The sequence below is a fragment of the Mesoplodon bidens genome, assembly GCF_964165515.1.
Source record: "Mesoplodon bidens genome assembly, chromosome: 19".
NCBI classification, from domain to species: Eukaryota; Metazoa; Chordata; class Mammalia; order Artiodactyla; family Ziphiidae; genus Mesoplodon; species Mesoplodon bidens.
Genome location: NC_138179.1, coordinates 45,743,227 through 45,770,067, shown reverse-complemented (window position 1 = coordinate 45,770,067; position 26,841 = coordinate 45,743,227). Strand labels below are relative to the sequence as shown.

At 42.7% G+C, this 26,841-nt stretch overlaps 1 protein-coding gene across 1 annotated transcript; it reads right to left on the bottom strand.

Moving 5' to 3' along the window:
• Nucleotides 1–5,048: 5,048 nt before the first annotated feature.
• Nucleotides 5,049–16,008, bottom strand: KPNA2 (karyopherin subunit alpha 2). The gene is made up of 11 exons (XM_081220482.1): nt 15,883–16,008; nt 14,430–14,527; nt 14,141–14,278; nt 12,007–12,095; nt 10,855–11,123; nt 10,495–10,589; nt 10,135–10,398; nt 9,710–9,943; nt 9,286–9,468; nt 7,037–7,186; nt 5,049–5,398 (listed from the first exon to the last, which is right to left on the bottom strand). Exons 2-11 carry the CDS (start codon nt 14,502–14,504, stop codon nt 5,306–5,308), a joined length of 1,590 nt encoding a protein of 529 aa, XP_081076608.1. The 5' UTR covers nt 14,505–14,527; nt 15,883–16,008; the 3' UTR covers nt 5,049–5,305.
• Between the last annotated feature and the right edge of the window lie 10,833 nt (nt 16,009–26,841).

Here is a 26,841-nt window from a genome sequence, read left to right as displayed (position 1 = left end):
CAGAAAAGCTCATATCACATACCTAACAGTAAACTTTGCATACGATTTCAGGGGTTCAGGGGCCCCTTAAGGTGTACCTTGGATCTCACGTTATTCACATTAAAAATTTCTATCTCTACAATCTACTATGTATAAAACAAATAAGCTACAAGGATATATTGTAGAGCACAGGGAATATAGCCAATATTTTATAATAACTATAAATGGAGTATAATCTATAAAAATTCTGAAACACTATTGTACGATTAGTTGTACACCTGAAACTAATATTGTAAATCAACTGTACCTCAATAAAAAAAATCCAATACTGTTCATGTGTTTAAGTAAATGCCTTGCGGTTATATTTTTTCCTTGTATTCTTTTTTAATAAAATTTAAAATAACTTGAAAAAAAGAATTCCTATCTATGAAAAAATATACAATCCAATGGTGGGACTTTAGGCTATTTTTATCTTTGTGGTGTTGTATTTTTAAAATTTTCCAAAATTAGCATTAGTTTTGTAACTAGGAAAAGTTATTTTACAAAGTTACCAAAAAGAAAGAAAAGAAAGAAGTTTCATATTCACTAAGTTTATGTTTCCTTGGAATGACAGACATTGGCTGAAAAGATGGGCAAAAATGTAGTAGGGGGATAGTCACTGGTCACCTAAAAGTTCGGTCCAAGACAAAGAGCTTGAAAAGGGCTTCTCATTTCTACGTGTTTTTCCACATTTCTCCTGTTGTCCAACAGTTTTGCTAAAAAATCATGTGTCTTTCGTAGCTACAATCAGAACAGCCTTCTGATACTTAGATATTTATATTATCCTTCCACTTTTCATTCATTTTGAATGAATTCAGTTTTCTGATTCATCCAATCCTTCCTCAAGGTCCCTTGTTTTTGTGGTTAAGCTTCCAATATCTCTACCTGAACCTGTTTTCTAAACATTCAACCTTTTTCAAAGCAGAAAATACAGCTTTGTTTGGCTGTCTCACTGTGAAATGTTTGCTCACTTAAGGAACTTTATATCACTCTTAAGTAAAGGCCGATTTGTTGTCTATACTGACAAGTTTCTAAGCAAACCATCATCAAGTTGGCTTGGGTGGCTCAGATGGGGCTGTTCTCATGGCTAGTGAGACAATAGATGAGGAGGTGCCCCAAATAAACTGCTCAACAGAATTCAGAGAAAGGGGAATGGGGGCGGGGCACAGGAAGAGAACTCAGAGCTCTTGCAGGGTTTAGCTGCAAAGGCCATCCCGGAAAAAGCTGGTGAGCCTTGGGCCAGTTCCAGTTTGGAAAGCTCTGGCAAGCCTGTAACAAAAGTAAAGGCTGACAGAACATCCAACGTTGGGATAGACTCCTACCATTGAGTATAGAAACAAGCCATGTAATGTCTCATGTTGATGTATATCTGTGACTGATAAGAGGGGGGGAAAAAGGGAGAGTAATAACAAACTTAGTCTAGGAGATAAAATGTGCCAAAATAGAGGCCTGTGGAAGAACTGAAGGAAAACTTTGCTGTTAAAAGGTTGGGAATAGCTGTTCTATGACTACAATACTTAGCTAGGATATTAATACTATATAGTAATTAGTACCTGTACTTATATTTTACATCAGAGATTGTGCTACTTTAACAGCCCAAAGGTCACTCGCTCACTAAAATATAGTAGAGACAGGTTTTGAACTCAGGCTGATCTGGCTCCTAATTACCAGTCCATTCCATAGCACTACCTCTCCAAACTAGGACAGGGAAAGACATTTTTGATTGTGAAAAGCGTGGGAGGAATGAACAAACTGATCAGTTTAAGAGGGTTTGTTGACTACAACTCCTACACAGTGTTATGAAACTGTCCCAAATATTTAGGAGGAACTGGGCATTTGTGGACACCAGAATTGTGCTTTCAAACTATGCCCAAAACATGCCATTTAACATACAAGTGCTCAAAATTAAAATGCTCTTCTGCCCTCAAAAAGCCCTACTTGATAGCTTGAGTGTTTTTTATCATCTTTATTAGCTAGGGTTACGAAAGGTAAATCAGCAATGTCACTAAAACACTTTCCACGAGCACTTTCCCTTGGGGGAGGGGAGCACCGCATGATTTGGCCAGGTTTTGTTAATCACAAATTAGGTCAACAGCCCAACCTCAAAAGAAAGAACCATTAATGACATATTTCAAGGGCTTTGCAAAATCAGCCAGCTGGGTCTTGGCAAGCTTCAGGAAGGGTGCAGGGAGGGAAGGAGTGGCCAGCTACACTTTCCTTAATGATCTTTTGAACTTGGGGTCCTGTAGCTCACAAGGTTTCCAACTGCCCATACAAACAAAACTGAAGACTTTGCTTCCACTGCTATTTAGAATGGAAAGGAACCTGACACTTTGGTGACCACAATTTTGGTTTTAATTCTTGGTTCTGGAAAGCTCAAAAAAATAAATGAATAAACAAGAGCAATTTAAGAGGCCTAATGCTGAAGCAAAAATCCTACTTAACAATGAGGATTTACTGTAACAAATTATCCAGAATTTATTTTCAGTGATGCAGCCACAGAAAGGCTGAAGAGAGGGACGGAAAAAAAATCAAACATCAGTAAGAAAAGGAATGTTTATTTCCTATCTTAATTCTAAAAAGTTAAGTGGCTTGATAGGATTTAAAGCCAAGATACAATGTAGCAATTTAAAGAATCAGGGACTTCCCTGGTGGCACAGTGGTTAAGAATCCGCCTGCCAGTGAAAGACACATGGGTTCGAGCCCTGGTCCGGGAAGCTCCCACATGCCGCGGAGCAACGAAGCCCATGAGCCACAACTACTCGGCCTGCTTTCTACAGCCCGCAAGCCACAACTACTGAGCCTGCGTGCCACAATTACTGAAGCCCGCGCACCTAGAGCCCGTGCTCCACAAGAGAAGCCACCGCAATGAGAAGCCCGTGCACCGCAACGAAGAGTAGCCCCCGCTCACCACAACTAGAGAAAGTCCACACGCAGCAAAGACGACCCAACACAGCCAAGGAAAAAAAAAAAAAAAAAAAGAATCAATACTCCGGGAAATATTTAACACTGACGTTCAATCTTCTAATGATAATGTTAACTTTTTTTTTTTTGGCTGCGTGGCATGTGGGATCTTAACTCCCCAACCAGGGATCGAACCCACAGCCCCCTGCATTGGAAGCACATAGTGTTAACCACTGGACCACCAGGGAAGTCCTGATAATGTTAACTTTTTAAGGATTTTTGCAACAAGCAAAATAAGTGTCTGCAGTTTTTACTTTTATATTTCACTAAAATTTTGTGTTACCTTCCCACCCTTACTTACAACTAATACAAAAATCAAAGTTATAGGCAAAGGTAATTAAAATCTTAGATGAGATTTAAAACTGCTAGCTTAAAAATGTAGTGCATTAATAAAAGCAATTTAGACATTATCATTTTATGAAAGAGGGAAAAGTTGGTGGCTATAGTGTTTTATCACTTTTTAAAATCAAGCTGAATATAAAACCTCAAAAAATACCTCAGATTTTATCCAGTTAAGTTCAATAAAAACATACAAATGTCTCTCTGGATTTTAACTCCAAGGAAACTAGTATGTTAAGAATTTTATCTAAAATATGAAAATGTATTTTTAGAAATCAGCTGCCTCCTGTCCATTACTTCACTGAGTCATGCCTTTACCCTAACAAATTCAGGCCTTGTACTCTTATCAAAGTGTATATTACACTAGTCCCTTTAAAGACATAAAGCTCCACCTACCTTAAAGCAAAAGCCTAGGATGTCCAGGTTTACTTCCACATTTTCTCAAGTGAAAGACTTCTGGATGCAGCAACCAAGAAGGGACTTATGCTGGGGAAAGGGGAGGGAAGGAGGGGAGTGGAGCACGAGGTAGGCAGGGAAGGGAGGACGGGCTGCAGAGCCGCAGTCTGGTTACTTCTCTCCTCCCCCTCCCACCCACCCGCCGCCCCGCTTTTTAAAAAAATTTATTTATTTTTGGCTGCGTTGGGTCTTCATTGCTGCACGCAGGCTTTCTCTAGTTGCAGAGAGCAGGGGCTACTCTTCGTTGCGGTGCGCGGGCTTCTCATTGCGGTGGCTTCTCTTGTTGCAGAGCATGGACTCCAGGCACGTGGGCTTCAGTAGTTGTGGGTCGCGGGCTCTAGAGCGCAGGCTCAGTAGTTGTGGTGCACGGGCTTAGTTGCTCCGCGGCATGTGGGATCTTCCCCCACCAGGGCTCGTAGCCATGTCCCCTGCATTGGCAGGCAGATTCTTAACCACTGAGCCACCAGGGAAGTCCCAGCTTTTACCTTCTGTGGTGGAAAAAGGCAGTGAAGGCTTTGCTCATCACTTTTCCACCAGTCAAAAAAGCAGCCATAAATAAACTAATTCAAAAAAAAAAGGCAGAAACTAACAGTTGTACATTTTGTTTTCCTGAGACTTCTGGGATACTGTAGCTAACACTCCACCCCCCAACCCCTTCCTTTTCTGCTAACAGCATAGAAACTCCTTCAAGTAGTGGCTTTCACAACCCAGGCTGCACAGATGGAGCACCTGGGGATTAAATTAAAAACTTAAGTACACTATTTCAACCCCACTCCTTACCAATTAAACTTTCCCAGTTGTTGATGCCAAGGTGCAGCCTTGAAACCACTTTCAGCCTTGAAGTTCAGAGGAATGAATTCCACTTGTAGCTCCAGGAGAAATTTATGATTAAATTTAAGATTTTTATCCCACCTCCCTGGCCAGTAAGCCTTGAGAAGACATTGGCTGAGGGCTTCTGCGAAATTTTATTTGTTCTTTGGTGAAAACTTGAGAAAAAAATTTTTCTGACTGGTGTGAAATGGATGTGAAGACTGGAAGTGCCAATGGCCATTTTCACCAACCAAGAGGGCAAGCAGCCTGGAGCAAAGCCAGAATTCAGAAGTGGGCAGGAAGTCACCAATCTTGTATCCTTGATGACATAACAAACCTTACATTAAATGATGTCTGCAACCAAAACTACACCCCTGGTTAGAGTCACATCCGTTCAGTTCAGCTCCCCTTCATTTGCAGCCTTTAAGAGCTCTAAATCAGAAAGTAACACATCGGCATGGTGAAGTAAAGAAAAGGGTGGAATTGAATCTTTATTTACAGGACACTGCAAGATATGAAATTCCACATAGAAATAAGAAACCCACTGAGAGGAGAAGCTTCATACAGTATGTACAGTTTGGAACTGTTCAAGTATAGTTTCTTTGTAAAAAGTGCTACAATAACAAACCACGTGTAAAGAGTTCTTAGTAGAGGAACAGTAAGACAAACTTCTACCAAACAGTACACAACAAACAACTTTATACCTCAGATGTACAATCTAAAAGTTGAAGGTCCCAGCAGTGCCATCCTGAACTTGGAATGTATACCCTTCAGAGGTAGTTTCTGGCACAACATTTTGATCTTCCTCTTCCTGGAAGTATTTAAAAACAAACAATATAATCCCATAAATATGGCACATTTCTAAGAGGTAGCTGCCTAGAAGTCTATATTTACTCTTTTTTCTTCTTTTATCTCAATTTATTTAGGCTAAAAACAAAAACAAAAAAAAGTTTACACATTTCTCCCACCTCTGGCAACCACCAATCTGTTCTCCATATCTATGAGCTTGTGTGTGTGTTTTTTAACATTCCAAATATAAGAGAGATCTCATGGTATTTGTCTTCCTCTGTCTGACTCATTTCACTTAGCATAATGCCTATAAGGTATTCACTCTTAAAGTCTTCATTTGTGTATTTCACCTTTAATCCTGAAACACACTTCAATATCTCAAATAGTGGAGGGAGGGCTACTGAAACTTGCCTGAGAGGGGAAGGTTCTGAATGGGTTAAGAAATGCTACTACAACATGGATACAACTAGAGATTACCATACTAAGTGAAATAAGTCAGAAAGATAAATACCGTACGATATTACTTACATGTGGAATCTAAACTATGACACAAATGAACCTATCTGTGAAACAGAATCACAGACATCAAGAACAGACTGGTGGGGCTTCCCTAGTGGCGCAGTGGTTGAGAGTCCACCTGCCGATGCAGGGGACACGGGTTCGTGCCCCGGTCCGGGAAGATCCCACATGCCGCAGAGCGGCTGGGCCCGTGAGCCATGGCCGCTGAGCCTGCATGTCCGGAGCCTTTGCTCCGCAACGGGAGAGGCCACAAAGGTGAGAGGCCCGCTTACCGCAAAAAAAAAAAAAAAAAGAACAGACTGGTGGTTGCCAAGGGGGAGGGGGATGGGGGAAGGATGGAGTGAGAGACTGGCGTTAAGTGTAAGCTATTATACATAGAATGGATAAACAACAAGTTCTTACTGTACAGCACAGAGAACTATAGTCAATATCCTATGATAAACCATAGTGGAAAAGAACATATACAAAAAAGAATATATATATGTATAACTGAATCACTTTGCTATACAGCAGTAATTAACACAACATTGTAAATCAACAATACTTCAATAAAAAATTATAATATTAAGAGAAAAAAATTTTTAAAGAAAGCTTCTACAATTAACAGAAAAATAGAGATTTTTTTAACCTGTCACTTTTCAGTAGGCAAGAGCAAAATCGATTAGGCCAGAGGATGGCTGTGGGGTCGGCCTACTTCTCCAACTCCTACACAAACTTAGTCTCAAGATATTCCAAGATTCATGGGACTTCCCTGGTGGCGCAGTGGTTAAGACTCTGTGATACCACTGCAGGGGGCCCGGGTTCGATCCCTGGTCAGGGAACTAGAGCCCACAAGCATGCCGCAACTAAGACCCAGCACAACCAAATAAATTAAACAACAACAACAAAAAGATATTCTAAGATTCGTGAGGCTTTTCATTCGAAAGTAAATTGGTGACTTTTTAATATCTCAAGTTACAAAGATGGTATTATCATCAAGCCAAACATTAGAGGAGCAAATATGTATGTCATCTCCTACTACACTAATATTTTACTGTATTTATCAGGGCTCATTAAAAAAGTATGAGGAAAAAAAAATCTTACGGGCTTAATCCTAAGTGCGTATTTTCCCAGTGCTTATTAACATTACCAGGTTACTCACCTCCACAGAGAAATACTTCTCAATCAAGTTCAATGAAGCTTTGTACACAGACTCATTTTCATGGTTTTGTAGAGCTTCAATTTTGTCCAAACCTCCACATTCTTCAATCATTATACTAAGTTTCTCAGTTTCACCTAGTTTCTCAGCAGCCTAAAAAAAATTTCCAAGTTTAGTAGCTTAAACTTTGAATGTTCTGTTTTAATGAAGTAAACAATGTCTACGTTTGACTATCAATATATATCAGACAGAAATAAACACAACAGTTCCTTCCATAATCCTATGAGATAAAACTATCTACATTTTTTTTTTTTTTTTTTTGCAGTACACGGGCCTCTCACTGTTGTGGCCTCTCCCGTTGCGGAGCACAGGCTCCGGACGCGCAGGTTCAAAGGCCATGGCTCACGGGCCCAGCCGCTCCGCGGCATGTGGGATCTTCCCGGACCGGGGCACAAACCCGTGTCCCCTGCATCCGCAGGCGGACTCTCAACCACTGCGCCACCAGGGAAGCCCTATCTATATTTTTATCTACATTTAACATTTTTTAAAAATTCAAGGGAATCAGACCTGTACTTGCTCTTAGCAACTACTTCTGTAGCCTTCAGCCACAAAGATCTTAGTATAGTTCTCAACCTTTTCTGTGGATCAAAATCACCTTGGCAACTTTAAAAATGACGGCATAGGGGCTCCCCTGGTGGCACAGTGGTTGAGAGTCCACCTGCCGATGCAGGGGACACGGGTTCGTGCCCCGGTCCGGGAAGATTCCCACATGCCGTGGAGCGGCTGGGCCCGTGAGCCATGGCCGCTGAGCCTGCGCATCTGGAGCCTGTGCTCCGCAACGGGAGAGGCCACAACAGTGAGAGGCCCACATACCGCAAAATAAATAAATTAAATAAAATTAATAAATAAATAAAAATGACGGTATATCCAGGTTCAATTGGTCTGTGATGGGAATAGGAAATTACTAGTGTAAAAGCACCCCAGATAATCCCAAGATGTATGTAGTCAAGAAAGAGAACCATTGTCCAAGAGTAAAGAGGGCCTACAGTATGTAAAAACAAATTCCCTGGACTAGATTATTTGATGATATCAAGAACCTATTAGGTGTAAGAATGATATTGTGGCTAAGTATGTTTTAAAGTTCTCAACTTTTAGGAGAAACATCAATTTTTACAAATGAAATTACTTACTTGCTTCAAAATAAAATTTTAGGGCTTCCCTAGTGGCCCAGTGGTTAAGAATCCGCCTCCCAGTGCAGGGGACACGGGTTTAAGTCCTGCTCTGGGAAGATCCCACATGCTGTGGAGCAGCTAAGCCCGTGCGCCACAACTACTGAGCCTACGCTCTAGAGCCCGTGAGCCACAACTACTGAAGCCCACATGCCACAACTACTGAAGCCCACGTGCCTCGAGCCCGTGCCCCACAACAAGAAAAGCCACCGCAATGAGAAGCCCGCGCACCGCAAAGAAGAGTAGCCCCCACTCGCCGCAACTAGAGAAAGCGTGCGCGCAGCAACGAAGACCCCATGCAGCCAAAAATAAATAAATAAATAAAATTTTAAAACCCAAAATTTTAGGTAAGGTGAGTAGAAAAAGAGGCCAAATGTTGACAATTATTTATGCTCGGTGATGGATACACTAGGGATCATTATTCTAAACTCAACTTTGATATGTACAAATTTCCATAACCTGAAGTTTAAAGTTGTTGAGTAAGACCTACCTACTACCAAACACTACGACAAGTGCCAAGTGCTAGCATGCTTGGATCAATCAGGAATGGAACCAGAAGAAAAATATAATTAACGAGGTCATTCAAATTTAATTTCACCAAAATTCAGTATGAAACTGGGGAATTAAAAATTCTTGACAAAATAAATAGGTATGAATAGTGTCCACATAGGTACCTGACCTCAATTCAGGTGACATCATTCACCTGTCATCTCCTTTATCTCTCTTACAATCCGTTGTCACACCTTTTATCAAGAGTGTGGCCCCTCACTTTGTTATAAAGCAGAAACTAATAAAAATAAAAAAATTTAAAAAATTAAAAAATAAAAAGTATAACTGATTCACTTTGTTATAAAGCAGAAACTAAACAAAAAAAAAAAAAAAAAAAAAGAGTGTGGCCCCCATAAATGTCTCTCTGATTCTGTGGCCCCCTGAGTAAGGTCAGCTGCCCCCACCCCCGTCACCTACATAGCAAACCAATTATCAAGTCCAAATTCAAACACATGCCACCTTCTTAAGACTTACCTGAAAGATATTTGAGATGGCATCCAGAATAACCAGAATAATTTTAGTGTCTTTCGTAGTCAGGAGGTTCATCAACGGTTCTATTATGCCACAATGAACAAGGTATACAATCTGCTCAACTGTTCCGCCGCTTGTGTAGTTGGTCACAGCCCATACAGCTTCCTTTTGTGTCTTAAAGTCGGCCTAATTAACATAAGGAAACAGGTTCATTTCAGAATGGTCATAAAAATAAGATTCCAAAAGTACTGTTATAGAAAAACGGTGACTAAAACTACCAACTGGTTCTATCCAAGTTTAAGTAAAAGAAATGACTATTATTTAGCAAAGGCAGTTAAGTAGAACTTAACATTAGTACATTAAGAATCTACCAAGTGCCTGTCCATAAACACTAACAATCCCTTATTAAGTCCTAAGACTTCATTACCTTAGAGAGAACGCCAACAAGGAGTGGGACTAATCCATGATTTACAACTTGCTGTATCTGGTCCTGGCGGCCAGCCGTGATGTTTGACATTGTCCACGTAGCTTCCTTCTGAATATTAGTTTTGGAGTTTGCTAGGAGGCTGGGAAAGATGGCAAGTGCTCCTGCATCTATTACAACCTGAGTCTGTTCATCTGTCCCAGTGACAATATTCCCTATGGCTCTTAGCGCAGGAGTCTGAAAAGGAAAAAAATGTTGACACTGGCGGTTATCTTTTATCTTTTCCAGCACTGCTCAAAATCTCTATACCCTAAAAGTTTTGACAAGTAAGAGGCCCATTATATAGCCTAAAATAGACAAGATGTCAATATTAGTACCAATTCATTACACTCCTTATACTTTATATTCTCACCTGAAAGTTAACTTACCACTATTGGCAATTCAGTAGCTCCTAAAAGCTTCACAAGTTGGGGTACAACCCCAGTTTTCACAACCATTTCAATCCGTTCATTTGGACCATCGGTAAGGTAGGAAATAGCCCAGCAGGTATCCGCTAAAACTTCTGGATCATCGTGATGCAGGAGACGAACTAATGTAGGAAGAATTTGCTCAACAGCATCTAAGGGGGGTGCAGGATTCTTGTTGCGACAAAGATTTGAAAGTGTCCAGGTAAGATTACGTAAGTAACCACACTAGGGGAAAAGAAAAATGCAATGAAGTACTCTGTTTTTTGAGAAGGTGGGAAAATTAGAATCAATGAATAACTTGATGTATGTTAAGTAACTTACCGCTAAAGATGACAAATCAGGAACTGCCAAAAGTGCCAACAGCGGGTCAACTGCACCATACTTGATAACCAAGTCTCGGAAAACCGAGCCATCACCTTTAAAAAAAAAAAAAAAGCAAAGTTAACCGTAACTACTTGTCTAGCACCATCAATTTCAGTGACTGAGTGCACCAGTGTCTTGACACAAAGAAAACACTCTCAGAAATTCCTTATATTACATGCCACTTCCACCCCTTATATGCACTGGAAGCAAGTAAGTTCAAAACCCAACACAGACGTCACTACTACTTATGACAAGGCACTTCTACCAACCTCAGTATGACTGAAGACACTCAGTCAAAAGAATTTTAAATCCAAGTACCTGCAATGTTTCCTAGAGCCCATACAGCTTGTTCACTGATGTGAGTGTGGGGAGATGCCAACAGAGAAATGAATGCTGGGATAGCACCTCCATCTACCACAGCCTTGGTCTGTTCTGATGTCCCGGAAGCAATGTTAGTGAGGGCCCAAGCAGATTCAAACTGAATGGGACTACAATCAGGTCTGCCCAAGAAGGACACAAATTTTGGAATCAAACCAGCCCGGATTATGCTGTCTATAGGGGGCTGTTTTTCCCTGGAAAGCAGCTTCCTAAGGGTAAGCAAAAAGAGAAACAAAAATTAAAGGTGATTATCAAAACACGTTCATATAGAAAAAAAATTTAAAACGCAACTCAAGAGTTTAGAACTTTAAAAAACCTTTTACAGTAAAGCACTAAATGCTGAGACATCCTGGAATTTAAGAGGAGCTGAGCAGACTGGCTGCATGGTGCAACCATAAGTTGCGTCGTAAACTACTTTTTTTCCAAAACTGAGATATTACCAATAATGTAGAACCTTCTCTCTGCATCTCTGCAGAAATCTACTTTAGATCTTATCACTTTTTAAAAACTTTTGACAATCTGATAGCATTGCACTCTCATTGTTAATTTAATTTGAATTTCTCTGACCACTAGTGAAGCTAAACATCTTTTCCATGATCATTTGTCAACTGGATTTGCTTTTCCCCACACTGCCAAGCTACAGAAATTATTAATCCTTCCTATTATGGATATCACATATATTTGCATATGGTGGGAGATAAGAGTCTACATATATTTATTTCCTAAATGGATGGACCACTCTAAATAAATGGGATAGCACCTCCATCCCATTAGATATTAGGGATAGCTAATCCCACTTCCTGAATAATTCCTCCTTTCCCTGACACTGACTTGAAATGCCACTCTGACAAAAACTTTGTAATTTTGTTAAAAAGTACACCAAAAGGTTAACAGTGATTATCACTGGAGGTAGATGGAATTTAGGCAATTACAGAAAATTTTACATCCTCCTAAGGGAAGATTCTAATGAAAATACGCCTAGGCCTGGCTTAACCTTTACTTTACACACACCACCTGCTCATCACTTTCCCACCAAAAAAGGTAAAAAGGCTGATTTCTTAGGTTACCCATGCTATAACAGACAAGGCTTACCTAGCAGCTTGAGTAGCTTGGAGCTGGCTTTCCAAATTGTTGCTATTTATGCCTTTGACAATGTCATCAACAGACCAATTTACAGTGCCCTACAAGAAAAGTGGAATTAATTTTGCAAATTATCATTTTTAAGATTAAATACAGTGTTTCCCTGGTGGCGTAGTAGTTAAGAATCCGCCTGCCAATGCAGGAGACGTAGGTTCAAGCCCTGGTCCGGGAAGATCCCACATGTCGCGAAGCAACTAAGCCTGTGCGCCCCAACTACTGAGCCTGTGCTCTAGAGCCCGTGAACCACAAACTACTGAGCCCGTGTGCCACAACTACTGAAGCCCACGTGCCTAGAGGCCGTGCTCCACAACAAGAGAAGCCACTGCAGTGAAAAGCCTGAGCACCGCTAATGAAGAGTAGCCCCTGTTCACTGCAACCACAGAAAAGCCCGTGTGCAGCAACAAAGACCCAACGCAGCCAAAAATAAAGTAAATAAAATAAATAAATTTATTTTTAAAAAAGGATTAAATACAAACAATAAAACCCCAACGTGAAGACGTTCCTAAATTTATAATCAGTTACTAAGAGTTTAGCCCTACATTAAAATTTGCCTGTTAATGAAATATTCATTTTTAATACGTAGAACAATTCTCAAACTTGGTGTCATGATTAAACAAAGTCTCAAGTAATGGAGTATCCCAGCATTTAGTCACTAGGTAAAGTAGCTGTGAACAACTTTAAAAAAATGAATTAGAGCACTGTGAAGGTTATTCCTATCTTAGTCTAAATCACTTGTATTTAGATATGCTGGGATTTTTCATATCTAAGTTTGTTATCTATTCATTTCCACAGTAGTGTTGCAAATATAAATGTATAGGTTGTGATCATAGGTTTGAGTTAACTGTAGCATTGCTTTGAGAACCAATGCTACAGTTAGCTCAAAAAGACAGTGCCCCTTTCTCCCTATAGGCTTACAACTTAACAAGGAAAATGTGACAAGTAAACAACCATATAATAAATGGCTATGGGCTTCCCTGGTGGCGCAGTGGTTGAGAGTCCGCCTGCCGATGCAGGGGACACGGGTTCGTGCCCCGGTCCGGGAAGATCCCACATGCCGCGGAGCGGCTGGGCCCGTGAGCCATGGCCGCTGAGCCTGCGCGTCCGGAGCCTGTGCTCCACAACGGGAGAGGCCACAACAGTGAGAGGCCCGCGTACCGCAAGAAAAAAAAAAAAAAAAAAAAAGAGGCTATATGTATAACACTATATATATACATTATGTAGTGTTATATGTATATAGTGTTATACAGAACTTACTCTCCTTTTTTGGTGCAGAATGGCGTGCTACAGGAATTCTGAGAAGGGAGCATTTTTCCTGTTAGGCTAACCAAAGAGTGCTATAAGGAGAAGATGGGATTTGAGCATAAAACTCGAGAAATAGCGCATAGGTAGAATTCAATTAAAAAAAACTGATAAAATAAGGAGTGCTAAAGCAAAGCATAACGTGAAAAAAAGTAGGAAAGTGCCCAATACCTTTGAAAGATGAAATACATAAATTTGAAAATCTAAGATGGGTCTAATTTACAAAAAAACCTTCAAAAAATAAGGATTTAAAACCATAAAGTTTCTAAGATGTTTAAAGCAGTATTTTAGGAAAATTTTTAGGTAAGTAGTATGTGGCACAGAATGAAGGGAAAGATAAAATTAGGGGACTACTGAAAGTATTTCAGTACTGAGGAAAAAGACCTGAATAAAGCTGGTGACAAGTACAAAAAGTAGAGAAGAAAGAAAGGGAGGAAGAGAAAGAGAAAGAAAGAGGTAGAAATAAGATGGTTCTGGACACCATTAACTTTCAATTAACAGTTAAATGGCCAGGTCAAGGTATGAACTCGCAACTGGAAATGCAGGGAAACTTGAAGGGAGATCAGAGCTAAAGACAACCTTAGAATCAGCTTCAGTAGATTACGGAGGGTGGGCAGGAAAAAGACAACTCATCAGAATTACTGACTGGGAGCACACAAAAACAGATGTTCACATTTGATAGTTAAAACCACAAAGCTAGGAATGTTATTTAAATTTAAATTTCTAAGAAAAGCTCCATATTGATTTTTCTGGGTTTACCGGAATTCATAAGCTAAACTATCCTTACCTGGTTGTTGCGGTTTTCCTGCAGTGGAGAAGCAGCATCATCTGGAAAAGAGCTGACATTTCTCCTTTTCAGCATCTGGTCATCCTTCTTAGCTTTCCTGAGCTCCACGTTAACTTCTATTCGGCGCCGCCTCATTTCCTTGAGAAAAGACAACATATCATCTCACCTTTTACATCAGTTTTTGTTGCCAAGTGAGGGCACTTTTTCAAATTCGCTCAAAATTTTGACCCCCTTTCCAAATATATTCCCGTTTAAAAAATACCATAGGAAAGCAACAGAAGGTACTCACTGTACTGTCTTTCCCCTTGTTCTTGAATCTGTTAAGGCGGGCAGCTGGTGAATTAGCATTCTCATTGGTGGACATGGTTATGAGACAAAGGGAGAAAGCTCTAAGATGAGGGAGAGAAAAAAATTTCCCTTTTATCATTTTGATGTGCAATAAGATGAACATTAATGGAATTATCAAACACATATTGAGTCTACATTTCTATATTGGAGGAAGAACTTCCTTTTTCAGCACTATTAAACAGCTTTGGCCAACTGATCTTTGGTCCCTCCCCTCTGAAGGGCTGATACTTCCTGGAGCAGTACTGTCCACCAGAAATACAATGCGGGCTGCATAGATTTAAGTTTCCTCGTAGCCACATTTTAAAAAAAGCAAAAAGGAACAAATGAAGTTAACTTTAATAATATATTTTATTTAACCCAACATATATTTTCTCATTTCAACACGTTACATCAAAAAATTACTGAGATAGTTTACATTCTTTTTTCTTCGAGATCTTGCAGGGACTTTAAGCTTACAGCATAACTCAATTCAGGCTAGCCACATGCGTTTGGGGACTACCACATCAGACAGTGTGCCTCTAAACTCTATATTGGATCCATAAGTAGTTAACTGAAGACAAAGTAGGGGAAATGAGGTTACAGTTAAAATCTATGTCCTAGGGGCTATAAATTCCGATCCTCTGGAGCCTCTACTGTCTTTAAAAGGCCAAAACAGGTACATTCTCCGAGTCTGAAAATTTTTAAAAATCGGATTCATCATTACATTGTGGAGTCTTTCATAAAATTTCCTTCCTGCCCACCCACCCTGAACACCTGCGACGCAGTTCTGCATCTTCAGCATCTCGCATACATATTCATTTCCAGAAATTCTGAGTGAATCCACTAAATTAGGCTGATATCAGCTGTGCTTCACTCAAACTCACCTACTTAAGAGCACTCTCCAAAAGAGCACAAAAGTAAAAGTCCTCCTTACAAGTGGCTATCTTTAATTCCATTCTGTTCCTTTACGAAATTGTGACACAGCCAAACCAGGGCCTACGTGTTAAGAGACAGAACTTGCAACTGCCACCTCCATCTCCAGTCCCTTCCCCTGCCCCACCCCCCCCACCCCCGACCCCATTTCGGGGAAGCAGCAGCGGGAACGGGCGGAGGAGGAGCCAGAGGCCCTACCGCTAGGCCCCCTACCGAGGCTTTCCTCCTCGGGCCTCACTCTGATTCTCTCTCAAAGACGATCCGGCCGTTCGCAGGGCCTCGAGCCCTAAAGCCAACCACTCGCATCGTGCAACGCCCGTCTCGTCAACGAACTACGCCCCCGAGGCCTCGTCAACCAGAGAGGCCAAAGCCAGGCCGGGCACCTACCCTGGGCCTCCCCTCCCGCCACCTGCAATCCGAGCGCGGCCTTGCGGGCCAGCCGTTGCCGCTCGGGCTGGGCTGCGGCCTCAGTTCGTACTTACACAGCCGGCTCGAGCTTCCACAGGAGGCGGTGCGGGGCGCACAGGCTGCGGATCGACCGCGCTCAAGTCGTCCACCACGGTCAGCCAGAGGACGGTGTGGCTCGAGCAGCCGGCCGGTGCGATTTAAATTTCCCGGTGGCCCCGCATTCCGATTGGCTGGTTCGAGCTTACGCTATGCGCCCATTGGTGGATTTGAAAAACACGTTGGGGAGGGGGTCAGAGGGCCCCGAAGAAGAGAGGATAGCATCGCGAGATAAGGGAGAGGCCGGGCTATCCCAGAGCGCCTTGCAGTTCGGAGAGGAAAGACTCCAGATCCCGGCATGCAGCGCGAAGGGCCAGTTCCCAGTCAGCCATGCCTGGAGCGTTGGCTCTTAGCAGTCGGTTTACGCCTGTACGGTGGATGGTAGTTTCCCTGGATGTTTGCCTTAAACAAGTACCACAAATGATTCCCAAAATAATTCTCTTTCAAAATCTTGATATAGAAATATATTGCTATGCATTTTTCCCCTGATAGGACTCAGAAGGAACTTGGCTGGGGTTTCTGGCCATCAAGGAGGGGAGGGGTAAGGCAGATATGTGCTGCATTTTTTAGGTGGTGTTGATGTTGTTGTTGTTTAACTTGCGTCATAAAAGACTGCATAGAAGGCACAAATATGGTAACAAAAGGTTTATTATGCCTGTTTCTCCAGTCTTATTTTTAATAATTTCAAATACAGTAGAGCTGCAAATCTTTATCCATATTTGCCAAATGTTAACATCTGCCACATTTACTATTTCTTTCTCTATGTAAATATATAGATATATACGGCTTTTACATATTACTTTTTGAACCATTTGAGAGCAAGTCTGAGAAATCATGTCCCTTTACCCCTAAATATTTCGGCTCGTATCTTGTAAGAATTCTATTATATAACCACAACACAATCATCAAATTCAAGACAACTGAACTTCGATGCGATTACTTATAGTCTGTGTTCAAATTTTGTCAATTGTTATAGTAATGATCTATGCTATATTTTATACATTTCTGAATCAAATGTTTGTATTTTCTTGTAGTGTTTAAAAAAGCATCAATGATGGTTATCAGAACCTCAGGATTATGGGCCACTTTGTTGTCTTTTTGCAACTTTTCTGTATTCTAAAAAGGGTATTTTTAAGAAAAGCTGTATTGGCTTATTTTTTACTATAGATAAATTCAAACAATGATCTTCATCCCTTCTCGCAGGCACTTTTGCCAGCCTCACTCATTGTGTAGCAGCTATGAGAGTCATAGGAGGTTGATTCTACTCCCACCTGACCAATCAGCACAATCCTATCTCCCTAAATGCAAAAATGTGGAAGGATTTCACCTCCAAACCAGTCACTACAAGGCATTCTCTTGGCTACTGTGAATGGTTCTGGGGCAGTCATGTGACCTAAATTCATCCAGTTGGGAAGCCTGTGCCTTTTGTTTAATGATTAGAGGTTGGAAAGCAGGCTCTGTTCTTCTGAACGGAGAGATGTGAGTCCTAGAAATCTGAATTCGTAGAGAAACCAACAGCCTGCCTTACCTCAGAAAGCTGCAATTATATGACTTTGAAATTACATCATCCAATACATTTCCTTTGTTGTTTAAGCTCGTTAAGTTGGGTTTTCTTTTTTTTTTTTTTAATTTATTTTTTGGCTGCGTTGGGTCTTTGTTGCTGTGCGTGGGCTTTCTCTAGTTGCAGCTAGGGGGGCTACTCTTTGTTGCGGTGCGCAGGCTTCTCTTGTTGCAGAGCACGGCCTCTAGGCGCGCGGGCTCAGTAGTTGTGGCGCACGGGCTTAGTTGTTCTGCAGCATGTGGGATCTTCCCGGAGGAGGGTTCGAACCCATGTCCCCTGCGTTGGCAGGTGGATTCTTAGTGGTTGGATTCTTAACCACTGCGCCACCAGGGAAGCCCCAAACTGGGTTTTCTTTTGCTTGCAAATATTGGGTACTATGTGCCCAGAATTGTTCTAAGTGTTTTACCTTTATGAATACATTTAATCTTCACAATTCTGTGAGGGAGTAGTATTATTTGTTCCATTTCACAGAAGAGTGGGTGGTTAAGTAACTTGTACAGGTTTGCACAGGAGTAAATGGCAGACAGGATTCAAACCCAGGCCATCTCATTCCAGGATCCGTGCTCTCTGACCACTGTTCTGTGCTTGCACCTGAAAATAACCTGAAACAGAAGTAAAATGTCAAAAGTGAAAGTTGCCTTTGAAAGATACAACCTTGTCCTGGGAAAGCATACACCCCCAACTCTTCCTATTGTAGTTTGGATGGAGATTCAGGAGAGGGTCTGTTTGGCCAAAGCCAATCAGTACATTCCATCCCCCAGACACAGGAATTTGGTGATGAAGATGTAACACAATGCAGTAAAATATTTACTGAGACTTTTGTGAGATATCCCCTCTCTTCCAGTGGACTGCATGCTGTGATGATGTGAGCCTGAGAATGAAGCTGCTCCAGAGAAGCAAACCCAAGTGTGCCCAAGTCTGAATAATTATAGTTTACCTGTCAGTCATTCTTTCAAGAACTGTGTTCCACTGAAAAAGCAGCCAGTTTCACCTGCAACTCAAACATTGAACAAATGTTTTCCTCAAGAGACAACCATTGAATTCTGTGGTAAAAGTGATTTATGCATAATTCCCATTTTGTCACACAAAATATTAAAAAGATGTGTACTCAAGGGTCGAGATTTAAATCAATAATTCTTATAGTGTCATCAAGGATGTTCTTAAGTGAAGCTGGCCCAAATTCCCTCCCCTCCCTCCATTGCACAAAGGTGAAGAATAACGATTATTGCTAACTTAGTGTCACTGCCTTGATTCACTGTGTCAGTTTTACCCATCATTGCTTCTGCACCATCGCTGCTATATGATTATTATTCACTAATAATGTCCTAGTTTTTGTGAAAAAGCCATTTCCTGGATGACTCAGGATCCACAGGTAATAAAACTGACACATAACACACAGACACATAAGATTTGAAAGATGCACACCAAAATGTTAATAGTGGTTAACTCTGAATGGTAAAATTATAATCAATTTCAATTTTTGTTTGGCTTACCCCCATTTTATACAATTTTAAAATGAACAGGTATTATGTGTCTAAGAAGAAAACGAAATCGTGTATTTTTAAAAATAACAAATGCAGCACCTTTATATGCAACAAGCATACAGATACTATACATGGAACCAGAAAATCTCTAAATCTATTGAAGACCTAGCTTTAGGATAAAAACAAAACAAAATGCGTATTATTTTGTATTTAAGGACCTCGTTATATTTATTTTCCCTTCAATTCGGAGGGAAAGAAGAGATGGGGAGAAATATGTTTGTAGGTGAGTGGGGGAGGAGGGCAGATTTGAAGAAAAGCCTGTTCACCCTGGAAACTCCCAACAGCCCCCAGCACATAATGTTATCCAATTAACGTACTTTGAATAAATGCAGGGGGAAAAAGGGAAGGAGGCAGATGTTAGGGGCGGGAAGGTTGGGGGGATGCGGTAGGACCTCACCCCAGAGGAAGGTCGCAGGAGCTCTGCAAAATGCAGAGGCCCGGGACCGCCCTGGTAATTAGAACGGGGAGAGGCCAGGCATTGGAATTTTGTTTAGAGTTCCCCCCGCCACCAAGTGCGCCTAGTATGCTGCCAGGACTGAGACCCTTCCGAAAACCCAAGAGGAAACAGCACCCCCAGAGACACCCAAATCCGCCCGCGTGCGGGCCACGCAGTTGCAGGGCAATGGGGTGGGGCAGGCCCTGCGCATGCGCGCGGAGGCTCTGGCGGCGGGACGGGTCGAGGGCGCAGGAGTGCGCAGGCGCGTGCTGCAGGCACTGGGGGCGGCTCCCAAATCACACACCGCCGGAAGGGAGGCCGCAGAGCGCGAGGGCGGTGCGCGATGATGGCATTGCGTAAGGGGACGGTGTGAGAACCCGGATTCCGTGGTGACCCAGTGGCCTAATGGATAAGGCATCAGCCTCCGGAGCTGGGGATTGTGGGTTCGAGTCCCATCTGGGTCGCACGGAGATTAGTTTTGGTGGAGAGAAACGCAGTGATGAGCACGAAAGTAGATTTTGAAATGTAGTAATTTCGCTTTCTCTACAGCGATCTCGAGGGCTATCCTATTTACAAATTAGGAAATGCATCTCCGAGTTCTAACAGCGCTGGAATTGAGACCTTGCAAGTGAAAGCTAAAATCTGACCCAAAAGAGGAGCATTTACTCTTGCTTCGTTTATACTGATCTTTAAAAGAGAAAAGCCTTAGGAAACAGCAACTGCCAACTGGACAGATGGCATCATTTCTTTTTCTGTCTTTTAAAAATTGGGTTTCATCATGGGCAGCCACACATGCAAAACTTCCTCCCCATTCTTATCCCAAGGGGTGTGTGAGCAGATTCAACTGTGCTGGGTCCAAACATTTATTTCTAGTACTAAGGAGAATATATCAGCAACTGTGTTTTTACCTGTGTTAAAACATACAAATATAATAAATATAATTTATGGTTTCTGCCCCTAAAGTATAATGAACAACAAATTGTAGTTGGAACGTAAGATTTGTGTGTGTGTGTGTATTTAATTTGCAAATTAGTGTAATAAAAGAAATACAATCAGAGTTTAAGTTTGTCAGACGGGTTCAGTTGACTAGCTTGAAAAGTTTAAACTCTTCTTCTAAAACTTGTACAAGAGGAATATCGAGGAGTAAGTCCTACTTCTGAAAAACAACTTAAATACGAAGTGCGATGTGGTATCCTGGATTTGAGCCTGAAAAAGATAAAGGACGTTACTGGAAAAACCAGTGGAATCTAAATACATTCTGCAGTTTAGTTACCAACAGTATGCCAATGTTGATTTCTTAGTTGTAACAAGTGTACATTGGCAATGTAAGATGTTAGCATCAGGGGAAACTGAGTGAAGGGTATATGGGAGCCCTCTGTTCTATCTTTGCAACTGTCATGTAAATCTGAAATTATTCCAAAATTAAAATTTATTAAAGAAAAAAACCCCTAAACAATCAATGGGGAAATTTAGTTGATACCTTTACCCCCCACCCTTCTTTTTTCTTTTTTGGCCACACCGTGCGGGATCTTAGTTCCCCGGACCACCCATCAAACCCGTGCCCCCTGCATTGGGAGCGCAGAGTCTTAACTACTAGATCGCCAGGGAAGCACCCCCCACTTTTTTTAAGATTAGAAATGTAGTGCTGAATTTAAAAACCGGAACACATGAACAAATAAATAAGCCCAGGACATAATTTCCAGCTGCATTCTTGGTACCTCAGCACTGACGGCCACATTAGGTCCTTGCTACAGTAGGTGCTCAAAAAATCGGAGCTGCATTGTCTCCTGCCTCCTACCTGTAGGCAGCATCTGGGGACAACGGACAGTGACAACGTCTCCGTGGTCCAAAGGCAAGATTGCTCTCATACACAATACTCAGCCTGAGGACTGGGCAGGACAAACTCCTCACAGGTCCTCCCCTCTCTGGGCTTCTGACTGGCCTGCTCAGCCTCCAGCAAGCTCACCTGACCCTCCCACCTAATTTCTCTCCTTCAGCCTCTCCTCTCAGCCCAGCTCCTTCTCTCTGGCAGATGTTTTGTGACTCATTCACCATAGTTCATTTGGCTGAAGTCAATGCCTACTGAACGCCCCACATTCAAGTCATTCCATGCAAATTCCACATTCTCCTCTTCCCTCACCTCCGCCATCTCCCCCATGTTTTCCCTCTTCTGTCTCACATGAAGAGATGTCTCTCCTCCGGTCCCAGGCCAGTCCCTCCCTCAGATTTTGCTTTGAACCCCTCTCTCCTCAGGAAACTTGTCTGACACTTAGTAAACACTCAGAAGGTGGAAGCCCGTTAATTCCCCCCCTTGACTATGTCTTTCGTTTGCCTCTACTGGCTGTTTCCTTTGAGCCCCAAACATTCTACAGATTCTCCAGTCCTTAAAAGCTCACCCTTGGTCCTGGGCGCCTGGCATGAGTCCTGGGTACCTCCCTCCATGCAGTCAGGTTGCCTCAAGGGCGGCTTCTGAGTCCCCAGGGTCTCCTTCCCTCCACCTGCCATGTTCCCTTCATTCCTCTGTCGCCGGCCACACTCCTCCTGGAGAGGGACCTCTTAATTGGCAAATTAAAGAAATACCTTTCAGTCCTTTTCTTGCTTGACTTTGACCTGAAGTTTGAAATTCTTTTTATTCTTTATTTATTTATTTATTTTTGGCTGCGTTGGGTCTTCATTGCTGCGCGCGGGCTTCCTCTAGTTGCGGCGAGCGGGGGCTACTCTTCGTTGTGGTGCGCGGGCTTCTCATTGTGGTGCTTCTATTGTGACAGAGCACGGGCTCTAGGCACGCGGGCTTCAGTAGTTGCGGCACGTGGGCTCAGTAGTTGTGGCTCGCAGGCTCTAGAGCGCAGGCTCAGCAGTTGTGGCGCACGGGCTTAATTGCTCCGCAGCATGTGGGATCTTCCCAGATCAGGGCTTGAACCCATGTGCCCTGCATTGGCAGGCGGATTCTTAACCAATGAGCCACCAGGGAAGCTTCTGGTCCTTTCTTCTTGAAACACACACTTTTCCCAGGCTTCCAGAAAAATGTGGTTTTTCTCAGTCCTCCAGTCAATTTCTCAATCTCCTTTGCTACTTCCATCTTGTTTCCAACAATGGAAACAAACCAGCCCAACGTGAGCAAAGCAAATGAGAATTCATTGGAAAGACATGGGGAAGGGAGGTGCTACTGAATAGGGGGGCAAAACTGGAGGACCAGTCATGGGAACCAGCAAGCATAAGGACACACCAATGGCCCCCCAAAAGCAAGAAGCTGGAAGCACAGTGACTCCCAGAGCCAGGGACACTTGTCAGGAGGCCACCACTGCTGCCATCATTGCCGCTTGTCATGCACCTAGACCTGCAATAGGTGCCTCTGATAGTTTTCTTCATCCTAGGGTCACTTGCTCCAGAATCAAGTTTCCCAGGAAAAGCTTGCAATTGGCCCAACTTTCTCCTGTTGATTCATGGGGCCACAAAGGAATCACCCTCCCACCAATTCTTCCCCAAAAGGGGAAGAGGTAATTCCTTAAAAAGAAAAAGAGGCATGAATGCTAACTATCCATGCAAAACACCAGCACCTATCCTCAGCACAAATGTTGTACATTTTATTTTGAGTATTCCATATTAATTGTTCCACCATGACTGTTGATTTTAGGTGATGTAGACTGGGTTTTTTTTTTTTTTTTTCTCATTCAACTTCGTTTTAATGAGTCTCAAAATCCTCTGACAGATTTTTGGTCCAGTTGCTTCCATTAAAAACTTCCGATTTTAAGAACTAATAACTTAAAATTGCCACACACACACACACACACACACACACACACACACGGTCCACAAAACGTTCTCCTTTCCGTCTGAAAGTTTTACAATGCATTGTTATCATCAACTAGGCTCATACTATTAAACTTAAATGGCCCACTGAGACAGTTCTGAGACCGTTCTTCCACCACTGATTAAGACTGGGGGTGGGGCTTCCCTGGTGGCGCAGTGGTTGAGAGTCCGCCTGCCGATGCAACGGACACGGGTTCATGCCCCGGTCCGGGAAAATCCCACATGCCGTGAAGCGGTTGGGCCCGTGAGCCATGGCCGCTAAGCCTGTGCGTCCGGAGCCTGTGCTCCGCAACAGGAGAGGCCACGTCAGTGAGAGGCCCGCGTACTGCAAAAAAAAAAAAAAAAAAAAAAATCAAAACACTGGGGTGGCAGGTATTGGGGATAACACTCATTTAGCCTCCTGCACTTCTGGGCAGACCTGGTAACCTTGCCATCTTACAATGCACAGGTTAGCCCCATAACAAAGAATCATCTGGCCCCTTGTCTAGGAACTGCCTTAGAAGCTTGACAAACAGGGATGGTATGACTATATTATTGATGGACCTCATGAAAAACATTTTAGGGCCTTATTAATTGTCCCCCTTTTTATCATTTTTCCTTTGTCCCCAAGCAATCTCAGGGGCAACGTGAGGAGTGGGTCAAAGGGTACAATATTAGTATTGTATTAGTCCAAATTTTCAAAACTCATTTAAGAATGTCAGAAAGTACACCAGAATTAATATTAAAATACAAGCCAATGATATTAACATTCAGAATGATCATACGTTTACATTTTACCGGATTTCAGTATTAAAAACTACAGTAGGGGCTTCCCTGATGGCGCAGTGGTTGAGAGTCCGCCTGCCGATGCAGGGGACACGGGTTCGTGCCCTGGTCCGGGAAGATCCCACATACCGCGGAGCGGCTGGGTCCGTGAGCCATGGCCGCTGAGCCTGCGCGTCTGGAGCCTGTGCTCCGCAACGGGAGAGGCCACAACAGTGAGAGGCCCGTGTACCACACACACACACACACACACACACACACACAAAATAAAATAAAAATACAAACTACGGTAAAGTTGCCATTTTTCTCCACTCCTCTTGAAAAGTCCTACAAAAGCACAAGGGGAATGAGAAGCAGAACCACAAACAACACCATCAATGAAACTAGGAGATATCTGCAACTCCTCAAATAAAAGGAGAAGAAAGGGCTACCAAAAGCAGTGAGGAACCAACACGGATAGATGCCAATTAGAAGAGGATGCTCCTGGACGCAGATCTTAGGAAATGCCAGCAGAGGGCGCTTCTCCAAGGGGAGGGTCGCACCCTGACAGGCAAAACAATAATCCCTTGTTCGCAGTAAGACTGGGATGTGCGGACAGCGTCCCGTCCTCACAGGGACAGACACGTGTTCTGGGTATGGATTTGTCTTCTTTGCCTGCAGGGCTTCTGCTAGCACGACCATTCCTGGACTTAGACACTGCCAGAATGCGCAGGTCCAGGAACCAAGGAGAGGAGGTAGGGGTGGCTTCTCCCACTATGACCCCTAATAATTCCCTGGAAGAACCTTTTTGCTTTCCTTGACAGTGATCTGAGACTCAGTGGGTCTAGAGGTTCTAGTGCCCAGTGGAGAGATCTTTAGGCCAGGAAATACTATCATGGCTCCATTCAATTGGATCGGAGGCTGCCCCTTGGCCATCTGGGACTCCTCAGGCTGCTGAATCAATAGGCAGAGAAGGGGGGAGGTCACTGTTATGAGCTGAATGTTTATGTTACCCCCAAATCGGTGGGTAGAAGCCACAGTGTTATGGTATCAGGAGGTGAGGCTTTTAGATGAGGTCAGGAAGGTGCAGCCCCAGGATGGGATTAGTGTCCTTATAAAACGAAGAAGGGTCCAGAGCCCTTTCTATGTCTCTGTCCCTCTCTGTCTCTCTGTTGCACTCTGTCTGTCTGTCTGTCTGTCTCTCTCTGACGTGTGAGGAGACAGCAAGAAGGCAGCCATCTGGGAGCCAGGAAGAGAGCTCTCACCAGAGCCTAGCCATACTGATGCCCTTATCTCAGCCTTCCAGCCCCAGAACTATGAGAAATGAATGTTTGTGGTTTAAGCCATGCAGGCTGTGGTACTTTGTTATAGCAGCCCCAGGTATGACAGTCCCTGAACTAAGCCTTGGTGAACGATGTGATTACCAACGGGAAAACGGTCTGCTACTTAGTGGAGGATAGAGGAAATGTCTGGAATCCAAGGATTCACTGGGGGGCACATCTTAGTGTGCCCTTGTCCCAAAGACCCAGTTAATGGGAAAGTACAACAATCCAGTAAAGACAGGACCACCAAGAACTCAGGCCCTACAGGAAAAAAGTTTTGAGTCTCCTTACCAGGCATAGACCCCTGCCCAGCTGAGGGTAGGAGGAACAGGGAATAAATGATGGAAGAAGGCAGTTAAGATGATCAACTTAGACCTCATGGCCATTTGCAGAGGAACCTTCTAACAGCTACATTTATGTCAATTGGATCTTTTCCCTTCTCTTTAATTTCTACCTTATATAAATAGCACTGGTAGTAGCTAATAGTTTTGGAATTCATTAATTACTAGCTGTATAACCTTGGGCAAGTTACTTAACCTTTCTCTTATCCCTAAACTAGGATAATAAAAGTATAAGCTCATATGTTTATACAAAGACTTAATACTTGGAACGGTGCTCAGTAGATGGCAGCTATTATTATTGTTATTAACAATAGATTTTCCTTTACATTTCATTGTAATATTAGACAAGGCAGTTCCCAAATTGAGAAGGGAAAGATTTCCCAATTTTATTATTCATTTCAGAGATGATTTATTGAACTAGAATTGCATATTTATATGGAATGTTCCAAAATATGTAATTATAATTTTTAAACCCCTCAAAATTAATTTATAAGATATCTTTTTACTATAGTTGACAAAATCATAATAGGAAAAACATCCAGGAGAATGGTAGAGACCCCAAGTTCAGCATAATGATTACCTCTGGGAAGGAAAAGAAATTGGATGAGGGAGGAGCCTAAGGGGCCTTCAACTGTGTATTAGTTATTTATTGCCACAAAATGAATTACCCCAAAATTTAGCAGCTTAAAACAATGAACATTATTACTCACACTTTCTCTGGACCAGGAATCTGGGAGTGGTTTACCTGGTGGTTCAGGTGTCTCAGGGGGAGGTTTCATCAAGCTCTGCACTGGGGCTGCAGTCTTATCTGGAGGCTCAGCTGGGAGAGGATCTGCCTTCAGGCTCACTTACTAGCTGTTGGCAGACCTCAGCTTCTCACTGACTGTTGGATGAAGACTTCAGTTGCTTCCTTGCTGTGGGCCTCTCACAGACTGCCTGAGTGTTCTCCCAACATGGCAGCTGGCTTCCCCCAGAGGAAACGATCTAAAAGAAAGAGGTGAGAGTTCAGTCTTTTTGTAACCTAGTCTTGGAAGTGTATATTATCACTTTTTCCATATGCTCTTGGTCACTCTGACCAGTCCTGCTACAACTACAGGGGACTTGTAGTGGGAAGGGACTACACAAGGTATGAATACCAGGAAGTAGGGATCACTGGGGACCAGTCATCCTGGAGACTGGCTA

Coding starts and splice junctions, on each gene's coding strand:
- KPNA2 (XM_081220482.1), bottom strand. CDS start 14,504: ATGTCCACCAATGAGAATGCTAATTCACCAGCTGCCCGCCTTAACAGA. Junction 9,944..10,134: donor CTACTGAATTGCCAATAGTG/GTAAGTTAACTT, acceptor TTTCCTTTTCAG/ACTCCTGCGCTAAGAGCCAT. Junction 7,187..9,285: donor CCATCTCAAATATCTTTCAG/GTAAGTCTTAAG, acceptor AATTTTTTTTAG/GCTGCTGAGAAACTAGGTGA.